This window comes from Lethenteron reissneri, chromosome 41, assembly GCF_015708825.2.
Source record: "Lethenteron reissneri isolate LAM-NWPU_2019-01 chromosome 41, ASM1570882v1, whole genome shotgun sequence".
Classification (NCBI taxonomy): Eukaryota; Metazoa; Chordata; class Hyperoartia; order Petromyzontiformes; family Petromyzontidae; genus Lethenteron; species Lethenteron reissneri.
In genome coordinates this window covers 5,314,593-5,335,493 of record NC_083819.1, presented here as the reverse complement: position 1 = coordinate 5,335,493, position 20,901 = coordinate 5,314,593, and the positions used below count along the sequence as shown (strand labels likewise).

Sequence of the window (20,901 nt, the reverse complement as noted above, 5' to 3'; positions counted from 1 at the left end):
CTCGGAAGAGAGAAGCTTACCGAAAAAAAACTAAGAGTAGGAAAAAACTAAGAGTAAGCTTGGGGAGGTAAGAGTTGCGATATTAAAGCACGCGACTTGACACAGGGTAGGAGTGCAAGTGGTGCATCTGCCAGTCACCCCAATCAGAATCAGAATATTTATTTATACCGTAGGAATCCGATTAGCTATAAAGCTCGTTTTCACAGGTGTCCAGTAGGGGCGGGTCGCACGTCACAACAGCAAACAGTACAACAACACGATAAGAGTGCAAAGTATAGAAAAGGTAACCAAATCACTTTAAAAAAGTCATACAAATAAAACGAAACTATTTTTTTTATCTTATCAGGTAAAGCATACGTACCGTATGCCCATGCCGTACGTGTACTGTATGTGTACATACATGATAATTGTTTTTTTTACCCTTCTATCTGGCAACAAAACTGACACCTTTTTTACAAGGAGTCATGTTTGCATAGACCACAATACCTGCAGTCATAATGCAAACAAAAAACATAGTCTCACATGGGTTGGACCAGATGACGCCAAAAGGCGTACAACTCAAAGACAATGCACCATCAGAGTATGAGAGCTCGGGATAAGCATTTACACCATTGGAACCTCATTTGCCAGTAAAAAATATAAGGGTAAAAAACCAATTATCATATTTTTTACTGGCAAATGAGGTTCCAATGGTGTACATAATTGTCAAACAATCAGCCTCACTGTTTATTTTTCGTATCCCTTGCTTACCCCAGCTCCCCTTCCCCCTCACTAACTCCATCATCCCTCTTCTCAACCTCCCTACCCATCCATCCCATCCGATCATTATCATCGACCACTCATTTGTCATCTTTCGCCATCGTTTATTTCACACGCCATCATATTCATCACGCACTACCATCCTTCTCATAGGCTCATCTCACGTCATCACACCGTTCTGCTGGTCAAATTGCTAATACAACACCTGTCGACCCATCACGGTTTACCCCGTATTCTTGTACAGGGAGTTTTCAGGGCCATGCGGCGTACAGCCGTTTCAATACGGACAACCAAAGTGTGTTGTCTATGTGCGTGTGTTTCTCCATTGTGATGGGACTTTGTAGGATGAACGTTGAGATAAAAAAAAATCACTCGTGTAGCCTTATCAGACTGTTGGGGCAAGTGCTGTTAGCAAGCACCTATAAAGGCCGGAACGGTACACGGGTCGGTGGGTGGCCAGCACCACGCCCGACCGCCTTTGTCTCCCCAGTGGCGATGTTTACACATCGCACCAGGTACTCATTTGAGGCCGAGTCGACCTAGGGGAGGCCCAGGACCGGTTCAGATAATCGTCACTGGGGTTGGCCGTGAGCGGGAATCGAACCCGGGTCGCCGGGTTCATAGCGCAGCGTGCTAACCGCTACACCACCGCTCCCCATGATGACCAATACGGTCTGAATTGGTCTGATAAGGGGTTGACAGGTGTGTAATTTAAAATAAGACGAGACGTGCTTGAGAGTGACCGCCGGTGCTTTACCCGATCGGCAATGGGGCTGTCTCCCGTGTGCCTCCGGCTGACGGTGGTGAAGTTGGGCACACCGGGCAGATTCATCCTGGGTAGAGTCGTGACGTTCGGCTTCGTGAAATCCCCCGTGCTGGTGTTGTACTTCTTGGGTCTCTGCACACGCGCAAACGCCCGATTAAGCTAGTGCGGGGCCTGTAAGCATATGTTAAAAGCGGCCCTAAATAAAATAAAAACGCAAACATTAAAACACAAATTTCTAACTTGAATAGTGAAGTACCGTAATTGTATTTTTTACATTTGCTATACGACAAATCGATAACCTTAAACACCCAGTCGTTCATAAAAGTTGAAGGCAGTATAGTACTATAGTAATAGAGCAAGTGCAGACTCACTGAACCGGAATTGATAGCTTGAAAGCATTTAGCGCGGGGCCCTTGAAAGTGCGGGGCCCGTAGCTGCTACACATGTAGTAGCTACTACACATATAGCTACTACACATGTAGCTACTACACATTTAGCATTTGTAGCTACTTTCGCTGCTGGGATAATAATCCGGCACTGGGCAAGGCTCAGTCTTCAGCCGCGGTGTGTCCAGGACTCGGCAGGTTGCCAACTGGAGTCTCTCCCGAGGCCGCATGCGACTCTTAATACCATTTGCATACGGCTCTATCGTAGGGCAGTAATGTAGCACATACAACCACAGTAGCAAATAATAATGAATTAAAGTTTCACGATAAGTTGTATGATATAATTTTATATATGTACACTTGACTCATTGCAGAACTCATGGGCATTTCTTGCCTGTTGGTCTGTTACAGGATGGCCACCCCGAGTCAACGACGCAGCCAATATTTGTAGCACGCACCTGGCACACCACATCGAGTATACCCCTCCATATTGCCGTGGTTACTCGTCACGTGGCCATCCATTCCCGTCGGCCAGCGGCCCGGATAATATTTCCGCTCCCGGCACACCACATCGAGTATACATATCACTGTGACTGTGGCCCCTAGTCATGTGCCATCTCTTCTTCCAGCGACCTGGGAAATGTTCAGTGAAAAATGTTACCCCGCTCACGTGGACGTCAGAGACGTTCGGATGTCAGCAAAAATTCGGAAGTAATACATGTCTCTTTCCTCTGTTTTTTTTATATCTCAAATGAAACGTCCACTGCTGCGTGTTTGTGCACCAGCGTCCAATGTGCAAATCAATTTCTGCACTTATGAGAGAGAGAGAGAGAAAATGTAATGCGACGTACAACAATTAAGCGCCGTCACATTCCGAGACCCCTGATCATGTTTTTGGAGGTTCTTGTAACCGCCCATCCCATGTGACACCACTCGTAATTGGCTGTCCCCCAGAGCGGGCAGCCTCACCCGCGCTTATTAATAACCGCCCGCTCTCTGGCTCCTTAATGATATCGCAGGGCAATATAATATCCTCCCTCTCCCCCTCCAGCCACGATTGCCCAAATCGGCATGCAATGATTCATTCCACACTGCAATTCCAGGAATTGTCACGATTTAGCATCATGATTCAAGAATTTTTTTATTTTCATGTTGCCCGTCGTTTTTTTCTCGTGAGTACACTCGTTTTAGTTTTCGATTTAAAGCTTTCGTGACTGCAGGGATTCATCTTCTTGGTTCTTTCGGTAAAGTCACGTAGAAGGGAAATAATAAAATAATAAAAATAAACCAATAAAATAATTCTCACGACGTTTCGGCTACAACGCAAGCAGCCGTCCTCACCTGAAGACGGAAGCTTGTGTTCCTCACCTGAGGACGGCTGCTTGCGTTGTAGCCGAAACGTCGTGAGAATAATTTTATTGGTTTATTTTTATTATTTTATCATTTCCCTTCTACGTGACTTTACCGAAAGAACCAAGAAGAGCGTTTTAGTTTGTTCTGTCGGCTCTTGCACCGTCTTGGTTTGTACTGTCTGTACCATATTTATTTGATACAGCAATCGTGCTGTGACGGTTCCACCTGAAGACGGAAGCTTGTGTTGCCTCCGAAACGTCGTGATTTTTATTTTACTTTTATTAATTTTAATTTTATTTTTTACCTACGTGACTTTACCGAAAAAACCTAAGAGTAGGAATCCTTGCAGTCACGAAAGCTTCAAATCTAGAATTGTACTGTCTTGGTTGAACTCTTTATCCGATCTGATTGATTGGTCTGTACTGTCTTGTGTGCGTGTGTTCTCTCTTGTCTGCTGTGCAATATGATTGGTACGTACTGTCCTGTGTGTTCGTCTTGTCTGTACTATCAATGTCTGTGCAACCTTCCTCAATTCTTCCATCTCGTTTGATCAGCCTCGTTAGTTCTGTCCATTAGCATAATGGATACAACATTTGCATGAACGTTGCTTGAATCTAAACGTATCCATTCTCATGCGTAAGATTTAATGCCCGTAGCTTAATAGTGATATTTAATCGATCAGTCCATTATTAATTACGTCTGCTGGCTCAAAATGAAAATATGACTCCGTATCTTGCAGTCATGATGAGACAAATGATTCACACACACCCCCTTGACTGTATTCGTCTTACACTGAACACATGATTCGACAGGTGTTCAGGCAATAATTTTTTTTATCAATTTCGCAACAGAGATACACAGCTGACTTTTGATGAGACTCGGAAAGTCGATACTGTTTGCTCGAGGTGCCTAAACCGGCTTCTCGAGCGTAGTCAGTTGATGGTCTCCGCCCGGTGACTAACGATTGCACACACACACACACAGACACACAAAAACTCCCATCATATTAAATTCGGTTTTGCAATGAATTTGCCTAAACTGCAGTTCTCAAAATGAAAATAAATATCTATATCTTTTATTGACCGTCGTATGACAAGCACATTCTTGCCAGAGTGTGTGGGGAAGTCGGCCCCCTCCTGTGTATAGGATGAGAAGGCCGCGTGAAGGATTTTGACGATGTTCTGTGAACATCACCGTCTGGGCCGTCCTATGACTTTTCTGAATGGGTTCTTCACTTCATGGCCCGACGTAACAAAATAATAATAATCACAATTGAATTAAATTGGGGCAAAAAGACCAAACGATCTAAACTAAAAATTATACATTCAAGTAAAGTAAAAAATATTAACCCGTAAAAACAAAGTTTTTCACTATAAATCCTTTATATGCGTGGCGGCTAGAGTCCTCTCGTCCTCTGGCTTGAGATGGCTGCCACCTATGGGTCAGATGATTGCCTGCCACCATTAAGCAGTTGGTAGTTAAATATAAAAAAAATTCCTAAAAAGTGTAAAGTTATGGAAAAAAATTTTCACGAAAATAAATTGTCACGCACAACGAGTCTGTGTGCAAAATGTCAGCTCGATTGGATCACGGGAAGTGGGTTCAAAAACGACCGAAAGATTTGCACGGTCGTAAGCGCGCAAGCAAGCAAGTGAACTTAATATAAAGGATTTAAAAAGTCATCCAAGATGTGCATGTTTAAATGTTTCTTGACAACACTGATCCCACAGAAACTGATCCGCTTATGGCCTAAAACTGTTCATTCTTTTTACACGGCACAAGAAGAGGCTCTTATCTGTTGATCATTAATTCAATATCCACTCCTCGCTGACAGCCACATTAATTTTGGTATTAACAAGAACACCGTTGCCTGGCAGGCACAAACCCCCTGAGTTCATTGCATGCACATGCTTAGGCCCCCAAGTTGAAATTCCACCGGTGGCACCATCGTTACAACAGCGCAATGTGGACTCGCCATCTGCACGTGCACATTTCAATGATTAACAGACATTGCAATTATTGGAAAGCCACACTGTGCAGCTCAAGCAGAGCTGAGACCAGCATACTCGTAACCATCTCTGCCCGATCGCCAGACACTTCAGCCGCACAGGTACGACGTGAGTGCCGTACCAAACGAGTTTGAATGAAACTGCTGCAAGTTTTTTTTTGAGTTGTGTTTTGCAGAAATAAATCATTTTAACTCCCTCCACCGCCGCAGGGTCGGGCTACTCCACTCACCCTGATGGGCAACTTTTACAAATATCCACCACCACCACCACCGTAAATACCAAGCACGTGAATGGTTAACCGTCGCCTGCAAGAAATAAGCATCGCAACACGCCCGCGGATGTGTCATCGTGGGCATGTGGTGGCGTGGCAGCTGTCGAGTGCGCAGGCAGTGCAACTGCACCGGGGCCCACGCGTAAGAGGAGGGGCCCAGGCGCCGGGCTATGAAGAGGGGAGGAGGAGGAGTTGGTGGTGGTGGGGGGGCGGCAATTGGACAAGAAGGGGTTGCCCCATTTGATGCCTTTCACCGCAGGGCCCATGCCAAGTCCGCTGTGCCACTGTTACAGCGTGCGTCCCATCACGCGAGCAGCAGCACTTCGTCGCTGGAGGTCTACGGTGGGTGTTCTATGGATGGACTGGTCCCCGTCACGGGAATGTGGAGTTTTGTTTTTATCCAACCACTTCTAAAGACTGTCAAATGTTCGCTTGACCAGTGCGACTTTGATTTTGGATTCTGTACATTAATAATCGTGTTCGGCCCTTTGTCAGTCCACTGCTGTTGGGGTGGGAGAGAGGGGGGGAGGGGGGGGGCTCTCGCTTCAGGTGCCATCACTGACGCTAGCCCTGGCAGTGGATCTAACTCAGATCGCCAGGTGCAGTGCGCGAGCCACTCCCCAACTCTGTACAAATACGCATTGAGACGAAACAAGATCGAAATCCATCGCGTACGTGAAACATCATCTGCTGTACGCTACTGCAATGCCGTCCACCTTCACCAAAAACGCACTGACCAGTGTGGTGAAGTATGGTGAAATACCCCCTCCCCCCCAAAGGCACACATGGCCTGGGGATATACCAGCGTGCAGCAGTGGATTGACAAAGGGCTGTACGTGCCCTCGCGTAGACGCCTCGCTGCGCCGAGTGTCAAGATATTCAAGTTTCAAGTTTAATTTATTTGGTATAGCCCTGTGAGCCATTCGGCTCTTGAATCGGGTGCAAATGCAACAAACAAAACAACTAAAACATGAACAAGAAAACATCTTAAAGTGAATATGTGACAAGGTGCAAACAGAAAATCCAAGAAAAGACAGCAAAATATTGCAGAAAAAGCACCGAACACCAACACTGTGTGCAAAAATCCCAGTGGGTGAGGTGGGTTTCTTATATTTTCAGGAGGGTTTCCTTCTTTGGAATGCTTGGCCAGTGCCACGCTGTTGTTCACGATGCGTGCACTTTGATCTCCGTGGGAGGAAAGCGGAGCGCCCAGGGACAGCCCATCACGCACACAGACTGTGCCGTGTGCTGCAACGTGTACCGCCTTCATTAGACTGTGTACTAACCTATGTGCACTGCCCAGTTGTACTATGTGTACGTGTCCTGCCCTGTGTACTATGCTATGAGTGCTGCCGTGTGTACTGTGCGTGCACTTCCCCAGGTGTACCTGTGTGTACGTGTGCTGCCCTGTGTACTATGCCATGAGTGCTGCCGTGTGTACTGTGCGTGCATTTTCCCAGGTGTACCTGTGTGTGTACGTGTGCTGCCCTGTGTACTATGCCATGAGTGCTGTCCCGGTTGTGCTGTGCGCATTAGCCCATCGTGTGCCGTGCGCGCCCGTGCCGTGGGTGCACCTCACCGTCACGCCGTCCGGCTTCTCGAATCGGATGTTCTTCGACGGGAGGAGAATCTCCGACGTGGGCCTCTCGCGGCCAGGATTGGCCCACTTGCGCAGCCTCACCGACGACCCGGCTCCGGGGTCGAACTCGGGCCTCTTCGGCGCTCGGTCCCCGTCGCCCTCGGCGGGAGCGGCGGCGGCGGCGCCGGTGCCGGAGGGGCCTTCGAGGAGATCGAGGGACCGGGAGCCGCGCATGGACCTGAGGCGCGACGGGGCGGCCCTGGCCAGCGCCTGCTGCAGCCTCGTGTTGTAGGGCACGTTCACGTAGGGTATCAGGATGGAGGAGTCTTGCGCCGTCGACGGCGGCCCGTCCGCTGAGCCTCGTCTCGGGACGGTGCCGCCTTGAGGCCGGGCCCCCTCGAGGCGTTCCGCCGGCTGGTGGCCATGCCCCGCGGGGTCGTCGGCGGAGGGGCCGAGACCCCCCGAGGAGATGGTGGAGGATCTCCGATGTTCTTCCGTGGAGTGTTGGGAGGGATGCGTGCGTCCTGAGGAGCGCGCGGACGTTGTTAGATTTCCCGAGGCGCGGCGAGAGGTCCGGGCACCAGTGGAGTGGTCGGACGTTCCCAGGTCTTCCGAGGAACCTTGGGAGCGATCCTTCCTTCCCGAGGAGCGGTTCGCGTGAGCCGCATCTTCCGAGGAGACGTTGTAGGTGCCTCTGCGTTCCAGGGAGTGTTTGGAGGTGTCTGGCTCTTGAGAGAAGCGGTTCGAACCGCTCACTTGTTCCGAGGAGCGGTCGGACGGATGCAAGTCTCCTTGTCGCTCAATCCCCTTGCCCTTGTAATCGGCCGTCGTCTCGAGCGGCCTCCCGTCCACACCCTGGCCATGGTCTCTGCGGGGCTTGGTCTTGAGGATGCCGTGGCGAGGAGAGGTGGGTCCATTGGGCTGCTGCTTCGGAGTCACACTGCTCGCGGGCCCATTGCTGAGAAGATCTCTGTTTGTCTGCCTTGACATTTCGACCAGAGGCGCTGTCTCTGGTCTCGCCGGTGAACGGCGAGGCGACGGTGGAACTGTGAGTGTCCGCGTGCGCCTCGATTGTACGTGTCCTTAGCCTTGCGTGGACGTGTGTTTGTATGTCTCTGTGTCTGTATGTGTGTCTTTATGTGTCTGTGTGCACGTCTTTGTGCGATTGTATGTGTGCGTGTCTGTATCTTTGTATGTACGTACGTGTGTGTCCGTGTCTGTGGCAGTGTGTGTATGTATGTGCACCTAGCCTGGCACAAGCGCCGTGATGACGTCGCCGCAACTTGGCGGCGAACGGTGGTTGTACGTTTGAGTGTCTCTGTGTGTGTCTCTGTGTGCCTGTGCGTGTGTGTGTCTGTGTATGTGCGTCTCTGTTTTGTTTTGTCTTCGTGTGTGTGTGTTTGTCGGCGCCGATATGTGTGTTAGTCGTGTGTGTGTGTATCCACGTGTGTGTGTGTCTCCGCTACCGCTACAACAGGAGTAGTCGTAAATCATTTACTTGGCTTCCACAATCATCTTCTTGTGGGGTGGGAGGAGGTTGCCACCACCAGGAAGGTTTTAACTGCCAAAGACAAACACGTAAAAACATCAGACGATGTAATCATGCGGGCGCAATTTCGAAGTAAACACGCATTCCATTACTAAACGGGCATTCCATCACGCGAACTCCAATTATCCTCACACAGCAGCGGCGTTTGGCTGCTGGCCATCGAACAGAGACGGTCACTTCATCACGCGCTCTCAGATGCGCTTCTGCGGCCGTCTGGAACGCTCTTGCTTCCGATATTGGGAAGCCACTGGAGTTGTGCACTTTTATGTCTAGATTGACACATTCAATTTCTGTAGAACTGCTGTTTGTGTTTAGTTTGTTGTCCTTCCCCCTGCATCTCGGATTAGCGCGATTGGCTAAGTACGGCGCGAAATAAGTTCAACATACATAAATACAAAGACTCGCACAGAGGCCCATAGACTCACACGGCAACCCTATAGACTCACACAGAGACCCATGGACTCACACAGAGACCCATGGACTCACACAGAGACCCATGGACTCACACAGAGACCCATGGACTCACACAGAGACCCATGGACTCACACAGAGACCCATGGACTCACACAGAGACCCATGGACTCACACAGAGACCCATAGACTCACACAGAGACCCATGGACTCACACAGAGACCCATGGACTCACACAGAGACCCATGGACTCACACAGAGACCTACAGTTGGTTGTCCTTCTTCCCGCACCTCCGATTAGCACGGTTTGCTACATACGGTGCGAAAGAAGTTCAACGTACATACATTTCCGTGCAGAATTGCTGCATGTTCTTGGTCTGGGACCACGCGCCTCTACCACCACCACCACCACCGTCAACTCTTTAAAAAACTCACCCGCAACATTCCTAGGCCAGATAAAGCATGTTTGTGAAATGCAATAATTCACGACGGCGGTGGGGACCCACTCTAACGTGTGTCCGTACAACACGTGGAGGAAAAAGAGTGTGCGGATATTTCCTACATATATGCAATAGGCAGGTAGTCCACTCAGCTACCCCTACACAACCACGCGTACCCTGGTGTAACAAGCGGACTGCTCCACTCAGCTACCCCAACACAACCATGTGCACTCTGGTGGAGCGAGTGGACTGCTCCACTCAGCTACCCCAATACAACCACGTGTACCCTGGTGTAACAAGTGGACTGCTCCACTCAGCTACCCCAACACAACCACGCGTACTCTGGTGGAGCAAGCGGACTGCTCCACTCAGCTACCCCAACACAACCACGTGCACTCTGGTGGAGCGAGTGGACTGCTCCACTCAGCTACCCCAACACAACCACGCGTACTCTGGTGGAGCAAGCGGACTGCTCCACTCAGCTACCCCAACACAACCACGTGCACTCTGGTGGAGCGAGTGGACTGCTCCACTCAGCTACCCCAACACAACCACGTGCACTCTGGTGGAGCAAGCGGACTGCTCCACTCAGCTACCCCAACACAACCACGTGCACTCTGGTGGAGCGAGTGGACTGCTCCACTCAGCTACCCCAACACAACCACGTGCACTCTGGTGGAGCAAGCGGACTGCTCCACTCAGCTACCCCAACATAACCACGTGTAGTCTGGTGGGGCGAGTGGACTGCTCCACTCAGCTACCCCAACACAACCACGTGTACTCTAGTGGAGCAAGCGGACTGCTCCACTCAGCTACCCCAACACAACCACGTGTAGTCTGGTGGGGCGAGTGGACTGCTCCACTCAGCTACCCCAACACAACCACGTGTACTCTGGTGGAGCGAGTGGACTGCTCCACTCAGCTACCCCAACACAACCACGTGTAGTCTGGTGGAGCGAGTGGACTGCTCCACTCAGCTACCCCAACACAACCACGTGTACTCTGGTGGAGCGAGTGGACTGCTCCACTCAGCTACCCCAACACAACCACGTGTAGTCTGGTGGAGCGAGTGGACTGCTCCACTCAGCTACCCCAACACAACCACGTGTAGTCTGGTGGAGCGAGTGGACTGCTCCACTCAGCTACCCCGATACAACCACGTGTACTCTGGTGTAACAAGCAGGCTACTCCACTCAGTTACCCCAACACAACCACGCGTACCCTGGTGAAACAAGCAGTCTACTGCACTCAGCTACCCCAACACAACCACGCGTACCCTGGTGAAACAAGCGGTCTACTGCACTCAGCTACCCCAATACAACCACACGTACCATGGTCGAACAAGCTGGCTACTCCACTCAGCTACCCCAACACAACCACGCGTACTCTGGTGTAACAAGCGGACTGCTCCACTCAGCTACCCCTCTCGATACCGTGGAGTGGCTAATGACCTTCAACAAAATCGTAACCCCTTGCTGCTGCTGCTGCTTTGTTCACACGCTGAGCGAAAATAAAATAAGATTTGCTACCCACCTCACATCACGGAGTGATGATGATGACCAGTAGCATCTGCAGATCGCGTTGTCTCCACATTTCAAGTGAGTTTAATTAAGAAGCAGCTGATGCAGTTAGGGCCTTTTAAACGGTGGCACTTTTTTCGATATTTGTTGCTGTTGTATAAAGACGGCGAGATTAGCTCTTGCCTGTTGACTTTTGTCCGTCTATTTTAACTGCGTGGGCCCCATGAGCCACTTTACTTTTTAGTTTGTGGCCGTCACGAAAGCCGGCCACACATTTCGACGACGACGCTGAATTATCCCGTCTTCGACAAGCAGGAACCGCTCATTCACCCGTACATCACCATCATCATTCTTCTTCTACTTCTTAAAAAAAAATTGCGACTAGTCAACGATGTTAAAGCGCAGAAAACGACGCTATTATTAATTAATTGAAGGCCTTGGCAGGACAGGACGAATTAGACCACAGATGCGCCCTGGCGAATGCGCGCCTTTGTACCTGACAAGTGTTCAAGCGTAGTTTCAGTTGGGTGTCGCTTGCCTCGCCGAGCACTGTTTGGCCTTGGGCTTCAAATGGGTGTGTAAAATTAAATGACTGTCGAAACAGGAATCCAGTGCCAGGTCGGCATGCAACGAAAACTGAAAGAATGTCAGCCCCGCCTAGTCAGGCTGTCGAGTGTTAAAGCACTGTACAGGTACGGGCATTTAACATGGTTTGCCACAACGCATGCACTGCCCTTAAAAGGAAAGAGGCGCACGCGCAAATATTTATAGAATGGGTGACGTTTCAGGCAAATGTCCCTTCTTCCTCGCCGAGAGATGCTCTGGAAACTAAGCAGAGCAATCTGCCAGGTGGCTCAGTGGGAGAGGCTCGAAATCGGAAGGTTGAGAATTAAAATCCTGGTTGTGGGTCGACGCAGCCCATCATCTCTCCGGGAGTGTTGGGGTGGGGGGGTCGATAAAATTACTACCATTTTGTCGAGGACGTCAACAGTGATTAATTATCATATGAGATATTCGTCCCTGCCATATAACTGCTTTTTGTATTCAGTTTGTTGTCCTTCCCCTGCACCTACCATTAGCACGGTTGGCTACGTACGATACGAAAGAAGTTCAACATAAAATTGAAACGACAATTGACCTAAGCTCTCGAGTATAGAGTTTAATCATGCGTGGCTAAAACCCGGATTCGAACCCAGCCACTTAGAGGTGCTGTATATATTATAAAGGATGTTTTAGTTAACATTGTGCAATGTTGACAAGTGGCATTCCACAACGCGTAGCCACGACAGCGCTTAAACACACGAATCATTCGAATATTTTTAGGAACACCGTCGCGGAGAAGGGAGGGACGTTGATTCGTGGTGAGTTTGATTTCCGGCCACGGCTGACATCAGTGATCAAGTGATAACTAAACTGGTCATGGGCCACCTCTGCCACCCCCACGACACTTTAATTTTACTTGCACTGTCCAGCGTCCTGAAGTATGGTCAAACAACATCAGTGCGTATGTGTGAGCATAGCCTATGACCAAAATCACCGATCTCATCGTGTCTTATCCGACATAGGTTTACATAGCGCCTTATCGCAAAGCACTTTACAACAGCTATGCAACTGTACGTAAGATGATGGTGGTTGAAAGACATCGTAGGCTCAGCAGGTTTGAGCCTGGCGAGTGCATGAATGAGCCATCACCGTGCACAACAGGTTGTTATCGGCTGTGGAGATACGCGTAGCGCAGCAGACGGACAGTGCAGCGAAATCTATCGCATGTTCACCATTGGAACCTTTTGGTGTCATCTGGTCCAACCCATGTGAGACTAGGCTCTAAAAAAAGCTGTCTCGGGTGTGGACCAATCAACTTCAAGGACAGTGCACATTATCAGAGTTGTGTTTTTTGTTTGCATTATGACTGTAGGTATTGTGGTCTATGCAAACATGACTCCTTGTAAAAAAGGTGTCAGTTTTTTTGCCAGATAGAAGGGTAAAAAACCAATTATCTATCGCATGTTGTTTATTTCCCCCCCCCCCATACTCCACACCTTCAGCAATCTGCACCACTGACCAGCGTGGTGAAGTGCGGCCACACAGCCCACAATGATTGGCACGGCATGGGGAGGAGACGCTCAACCAGCAGTGGATTGGCAATAGCAAACCGTGGGTACTTGTACACCTGAGAGAATAGGAAGATGCTTACTCACGCTATTTTTACACACACCCGAATTCCGAACATTCCACCGTGCCGATGAATGAGCGAGCGAGTTGCATCGGTATGTATGCATGTAGGGTGAACTGATTTCGCACCCACCGCACGTAGCCAAACCGCGCGGTATGAACGTGGGATTGGGGCACCAGTAGCCAAAACATCACTGCAATGCATTTCTCAGTTTCAGTGTCAGCTGTGTTTACGGTCCGTGCTGATGCGGAATTTCAGGACACATGCAAAGAATTACGATTTCTCGCCGATAAGACAACGTAAAAAAACAAATCCGCGAGCCACCCTGTTCTGACCACGCCTGTTCTGACCGCCCTCAAGGTAAAACCTGTTCATGTACGGCACTCTGACAATCTACTGCTGTTTTTTTATTCTTTGGTTCTTTCGGTAAAGTCACGTATAAAGATAAAAAATGGTATATGTTATTATTTTATCTTTATACGTGACTTTACCGAAAGAACCAAAGAATAATTCCTGCAGTCACGAAAGCTCCAAAATTAAAATCTACTGCTGGTTGATGTGGGGCATTGTTTGACCATACTTCACCCACGCGGGCCAGTGCAGGCTGGTGAATCGGAGGGTCGGAGAACCAGGACCGGTTCGGATCTCACTCGCCACTGATGTTGGCCATGGCCGGGAATCGAACTCTGGTCACCAGTTTCTCGCGGCACAACGGGGGAGACGAGTTTCCGTGGGATCGCAGGACTCGTTCAGAATTCCAATATCACTCGTCGCTGGTGGTAGCCGTGACCGGGAAGTAAGCTCGCGTTACTGGGAACATCGCGTGGGTCCGCTAGCCAATGTGCTACCGCTCGCCTGATGATGACGATTATGACGATGATGTAAGACATATTGGGTCATGATGAGCGATGGGTGAGGTTTCCCCGCGACGAAAATGGTATATGTTATCTCTGATCTTAGGGCTGCAAAGGCAGGTTCCATTGTGAATTTGATTTATCTTAAACGTGGGCACAGACTGGAATATCGCCCTTTCTCCTTCTCCTGCCTACCCACGTTCCCTGGCGCATTACATAATCACTCGGGGTTGAAACGATGCACCATCCAATAAGCAAGCAGGCACTACCCAGGCTCAAACCCCGCTTAGCTTCCGCAATGTGACGATCTCGGGTGCATTCTAGGTCTTAGGCAATTGATGTCATCGGCAATTGATGGTACATACTATATATACACACACACACACGTGGCTTGTGCCTTCCTTGGAGTCAGCAAGACGCCTGGCTCGGACATCGAGCGCATCTCCCAGAGGCAGCTGTAGCTTTGCGTAATGAGCCACAGAAGCTCTTGAGTGGCTTTGGCGCCGTTCGAGAGGGATGATGTAAAATAGAATTCAGTGTCTCTGCTTCGCATCACGCTGAGGTGTACAACACACACACACACGCACGCACGCGCGCGCGCGCACATTGGCACACACAACCGTATCGAATGCCCGCCCCCGTGTTGTCTTTCACAGACTGTTGAGGCAAGCGCTGTTTGCGACCATCTATTATCAGCCGGCGAGGGGCACGAGGAGTTAGTGGTGTGGCTGCTAGCACCAGAGGTAGGTCCAAAAGAGGGGGGAAGAGGCCGATAAGGGAAATCCTTAACAGACTGTTGGGGCAAATGCTGTTAGCGAGCAGCGCCTATGAAGGCCGGAACGGTACACTAGGGGGTGGGTGGCCAGCATCACGCCCGACCGCCTTTGTCTCCCCAGTCGCAATGCTTACACATCGCACCAGGTACTCATTTGAGGCTGAGTAGACCTAGGGGAGGCCCAGGACCGGTTCAGATAATCGTCACTGGTGTTGGCCCCGAGCGGGAATCGCACTCGGGTCGCCTGGTTCGTAGCACAGCGCGCTAACCGCTACGCTACCGCTCCCCAGACACACAGAGAGACACACACACACACACAGAGACACACACATAGAGAGACACACACAGAGACACAGAGAAACAACGCCTCTGTGGCGAAGCATTATATATAGTGTCTCTCTCTCTGTGTCTGTGTGTGTGTGTGTTTGTCTCTCTCTCTCTCTGTCTCTCTGTGTGTGTCCCTCCCCGTGTCTGTGTGTGTCTCTCTCTCTGTGTGTGTCTCTCTCCGAGCTTGCATTATTTCACACCTGATGACGGTTTCTTGTGTTGCAATCGAAACGTCGTGTATTCTATTATTTATTTTATTTCATTTCTACGTGACTTTACCGAAAAATCCAAAGAGTAATTCACGAAAGCTTCAAATCAACCTGATATTATTTTGTTTCCACGGCGGGCAAATGTCATCACGGCGTGTTCTCTCCTTTGACAACCAAAGCCCACGTTTTTGATTTCTAAATTAGCTTGTTTGCCCGTCAAAGGACGGGTGTATATTGCAGTAAATCTGAAATATTCAATAGAAAAATTGTTCAGCTCATGATTATTAATGAGCGGGGTTGCCCCATGTGGAGTGACGTCACCCTTCATGGTTATTGGGGAGGGGTGCGGCATGTGGAGTGACGTCACTCGTTCACGATAATTAATGAGTGGGGGGGGGGGGCTCATGTGGAGTGACGTCACGCGCGGGACACACATTTTTGGCTCATTTCTTTATTTCTCTTTAAACAGTAAAATTTTGCTGCTTTTTTTTCATTTGAGGCTGCGACATAAATGACACATGGCTCACGGGGCTAGGCCTTAATGTGGAGAAATAAAATGTACGACTTCGATTGGATTTTTTTTCGGTGGGGGGGGGGGGGATTTTAAGATTGTAAGCATCGCAATTGACTTCTTGTCCACGGAGGGAAGAAACGGGAACGTGTCGCTGCTCCATGTGTGTCTATCGGCGGCAGCCGACGGCGAAATCGTTACCCCGGGGCGAGATGGGAGTCAATCGTGGGTGCGTTTGCACAGAGGGCCTCTTTGTGTCCGAGTCCCGCCCTGAATGCCAATCATGGACATTTGTCAAAAAAAATTGTTTTCATCGAAAGTTTTCCAGGTGTCACACTTATGTAGTGCAATTCGCTTAATTCCAAATGACTTGCGAGTACAAAAAGAGCCACAGATTTTGCCAAATGGAAGTGATTCTGTATGGAATATATCACACGTTCAAATCCTTCTTGGCTTCTGAGATCTGATGAGATCGCGCGTTTTTGAGAGTCATTTGGTCATAGGCTTGATAATGAACATGATGGATGTTTAATTACGATTTACAGCAAGTCCTACAATAGCAATCAAGTTGCTGCCTCGGTGAATTTGTACTTTAAATAGAAGGTTAGTTAGAACCAATCACAACAAGGGATTTTGTTGTTGTTTGCTGTCACAGGAAATAACGACATAATGCAGCTATTGATGTTTACAGAGAGAGTCTTAAAGATTCCTGGTAGGTGAGGTTTGGTTTCCAGCGTGGTGTCGTATTATGGGTGCACTGCGGCGAATTTTAACTCATCGGTGTACAACGTGAATTTGAACGCATTCCAGATTGTCTGGCAGAAGTTCGATGAAACCTCTCTCATTACGTACACGACCAGACGATGCCATACAGCAGGGCTATCGGCTGGCCAAATGAGACCCATTAAAATCCGTCGTGACGAACGGCACTGCGATTATGAGTCCACATTTCGAATCGCCAAAGGCAGCCATAGCGAGTGCATCCCTGCTTTTTCGCCACGCTTGGAATGAAATGGGACTCTGCGGTGCATTGATTGCTCCTGTTGATTGTGACGCCAAATGTGTAGACGCGTACGCGGGCCATCAGACCACACGCAACTCGTAAGTATTCGCAACAAGACAAAGATCTACCGCGCCCCCCTATAGCCTTAACAGACTCTTGGGGAAAGTGCTGTTAGGGAGCACCTATGAAGAAGGGTCGTATCTAGCTATATATTTATATCCTCTTCTTGGTTCTTTCGGTAAAGTCATGTAGAAGGGAAGTAATAATAATTATTATATAATAATATTATATAATAATTATATAATAATTATTTATTATGTTATTACTTTATTACTTCCCTTCTATATAATAATTATTATGTTTTATTTTTATTATTTTATTACTTCCCTTCTACGTGACTTTACCGAAAGAACCAAGAAGATGAATCCCTGCAGTCACAAAAGCTTTAAATCGATATTTATATCCTCTGTGTGTCTGTGTTGTGTGTCTCTCTTTGTGTCTCTGTGTTGTCTCTCTCTCTCTCTGCTTGTGTGTCTGTCTGTGTGTCTCCGTGTCTGTGTTTTGTTCTCTCTCTCAAATGTAGAAGTTCACTAGGTTTGTTTTCTACCTGATGACGACTATTTCTGTTGCAATAGAAACGTCGTATTCTATTATTTAATTTATTTTCTTTCTACGTGACTTTACCGAAAGAACCACAGAGTATATATTTATAATGTAAATATTTACTTTCCAGACAATACTTAATCCATTACAGGATGGACGAAGCCCACATTCTGTGTCAGTCACGAGGGTTATATTTGAGTGCAGAGGACGGTGGCAAGCGAGCCAGAAGGCCCGAGGGACAAGCCTGGCGATGCAACGGCAGCCAAAGGAGGGAAACACGAAACCGGGAGAGGCCGACGGACGCCCACCGCGGCGGAGATGGAGCGACGAAATGTCACGCACGTGTGTTGAACCTCTTTCGCACCGCACGTCGCCGATCGGAATCGGTTCATGTGCGGGAGCGAGGTGGATAGTGGCTCGGCGAGACCACGTGATGCGCCTGCTATTCTGCCCGCTGAGCGCAACGCGGCAGGCGCGTCGGGCAAGTGGCGTGTGCACAGCAGTCACCCGCGAGTGGACAGCGCCGCTCCACACAGAGATCGCTCTCCTGCGTCCAGATCGATAACTGCGACACTCAGCAGGGGCTCCGGACCATTGCATCCATCAACTCAACGCGTTTGAAGTTGCCTCTCCGTTCTTGGCCGGTTTCCTTTTGGCCTCCCCGGATCACATTTCCCCCCCTTTGAATATTGTTTTTTAATAAGCATTTTTTGGCATTGTGGTATGGTAAAGGTACAGGTGAAGTGCTTGCAATTGGTTGCTCACGCCACTCCTGGCAGAGGGGCCTCCACTACGGAGGGCTCCAGAGAGCCCCTCTTGGTGGTGTTTTGGCCTCCTCTTCCACGCTCGTGCGGCGACTTTAACGTGAACGTAAGTAGACGGTGCGCGGGTTGACAAGATGAGTCGTAGGTTTGGCATTGGAGTGAGGAATGATAGAGGTGAGCGTCTGCTCGAGTTCTCAGCCAGAATAAAAATTACACTCGAGAATAATGTACCACTTTCTAAAAAGAAGGAATCTGGAATAGCCCACATTGACAAATGATGAATGCTACCGACGTGATTCTACTAGACAAACCACAGATTGTATTATGTTGAACTTCTTTCGCACCGTACGTAGCCAACCGCGCAAATTGGAGATTGTCAAAGATGCAAGTGTCCTCCGCAGAATTAACACGGGGAGCAATCGTAGCCTGATGCAGTGGCATTACAGATTTATACCCACATTGTTGTTTGACTGTATACACGTAAGTATATTTTCACACATGTCACTTTTACATGGACCTTCCACACGTAGTTCACATTTTTTTGCACAGTCCAAACCGTGTCAACGCGATTGCGCGTTTCCGACAGCAGAGAGAGAGACAAAGACGGATGAGAGGGCCCGCTAATGAGAGTTTATGGAACAAGCAGGAATTGCGGGGATGGCGGTTCACGTGGTGGAGGCAGGGCGGTGCGGGGCGAGTGAGCTTGCCAAACGGTGGTGCCAGCGAGGTCGATACACCAATCAGGGCAAGATTGGAATGTGTGGACTCCTCCTTCTGCTTCCCAGAGCGCGATGGCAATAATCAACATCTGACGTGTGAGGTTTGGATGGGGGGCAGAGGGGAGGGGGGCAAGAGGCGATAAATTAATTTATTAGAATGGTAAAGGAGCCCTCGGCAGCCAGTACGCACTATGGGTGAGTTTGAATTTCAAAAATGAGGATTTTAAAGGACAATTTTGGATCTATTTCGGGTGAATGTTCATGGTGTACGAACGTCAATTGTGTTTCGTGCTAACAAGAGCGACCTCGTCCGATGCAACGTGACACCACATTTCTCCTGTAAAAGCGTGGACGTGACTTTTCTATCGCTTCCGATTTTGGGGCTCAATCTACAGGGAAAAGTCACGCATGCGAGGGGGCAGCACTCGATCCCACACAGAAGGGACAGATGATATCAGTTCACACTTTGCTGTGCCGCATTCTGCGGGCGAGTGAGAGTATTGCACCTCGATGCTCATGTTGTCATTTGTCCCAGCCACCAACTCTCCCTGCCTCCTGCACAGTGCCGGATTGCTGGCGAGCGCCAATGGTTACATCTCGCATATTTTTAAATCCTTTATATTAAGTTCGCTTGCTTGCTTGCGTGCGTGCTTGCTTACGACCGTGCAAATCTTTCGGTCGTTTTTTAACCCACTTCCCGTGATCCAATCGAGCTGACATTTTGCACACAGACTCGTTGTGCGAGACAATTAATGTTCGTGAAATTTTTTCCCCAAAATTTTACACTGTTTAGGGAAAACAAATTAAATATTTAATTACCAATTGCTTAATACTGGCAGACAATCATCTGACCCATAGGTGGCAGCCATCTCAAGCCAGAGGACGAGAGGACTCTAGCCGCCATGCATATAAAGGATTTATAGTGAAAAACTTAGTTTTTACTGGTTATACTTATTCTTGGTTCTTTCGGTAAAGTCACGTAGAAGGGAAATAATAACATAATACAAATAAAACATTATAAAATAATTCTCGCGACGTTTCGGCCACAACGCAAGCAGCCCTCCTCGGGTGAAGAACAGGTCTGTCGGAAAGACCGAAATAACCAAGAAGATGAATCCCTGCAGTCACGAAAGCTTTAAATCCAAACATATCGCATATTCATACTGGAGGATGCCTGCAGCCAATAATGATGATGGCTCACTAATTGAGACGTGGCTTTAATTTTCAATTTAAAGCTTCCGTGGCTGCAGGGATTCATATACAGTACGTGACTTTACCGAAAGAACCAAGAATATTAGTCATGGCTATTAATAGAGCTCAGCCTTTTTCGAGATTAATTTACCAAGGTTCCATTGAATGCCACGTCTCATCCGTGGCGCTAGTAAAACGCGTGAATAAATCAACCTCCTTTCTGTCTCTCCACGTAAAAATAAAATACGGTTTAGTCCATATCCCTAAAGACAGTCCGTACACCATTAAATTACCCAGCAGCCTTCATTTCAGCAAACTCTGAGCAGATAGTCATTTGAGGCTGAGTCGACCTAGGCGAGGGCCGCAGGACCGGTTCAAATATTCGTTGCCATCAATCACGAGTGGGAATCGCGACTCGCGTTTTCCGGATTCGTAGCGCAGTGCTCCAACAACTGCGCCACCGCTCCCCACAATGTGCCTAGCCACTGCATGCGCCACTGGAGGTATGCACTTTTAAATCTACATTGCAAATTTATTTCTTTCGAATTGTTTTTTTGTGTTCTGTTTGTTGTCCTTCACCCGCACCGCCGATTAGTTCGGTTGGCTACGTAAGGTACGAAACAAGTTCAACAGACGCACACGTGGATGTGATGTGTGTGCAGACGGGGAGCGGTGGTGTAGCGGTTAGCGCGCTGCGCTACAAACCCGGCCACCAGAGTTCGATTCGCA

At 48.8% G+C, this 20,901-nt stretch overlaps 1 protein-coding gene across 2 annotated transcripts in view; it reads right to left on the bottom strand.

Annotated features, from left to right (window-relative positions):
- The window catches only part of LOC133352585 (tyrosine-protein phosphatase non-receptor type 14-like), a 40,736-nt gene that overhangs the window by 17,572 nt on the left and 2,263 nt on the right, over window positions 1-20,901 (bottom strand). Inside the window, exons 1-3 of one of the 2 annotated variants that reach the window (XM_061568323.1) lie at window positions 11,057-11,605; window positions 7,124-8,684; window positions 1,517-1,657 (exon numbers count right to left, since the gene is read on the bottom strand). In XM_061568323.1, the coding sequence (XP_061424307.1) occupies window positions 1,517-1,657; window positions 7,124-8,113 (1,131 nt within the window). In that variant the 5' untranslated portion in view covers window positions 8,114-8,684; window positions 11,057-11,605. Of the gene's footprint in view, window positions 1-1,516; window positions 1,658-7,123; window positions 8,685-11,056; window positions 11,606-20,901 lie in introns of those variants that run through there. The other variant, XM_061568324.1, reaches the window with a different exon arrangement.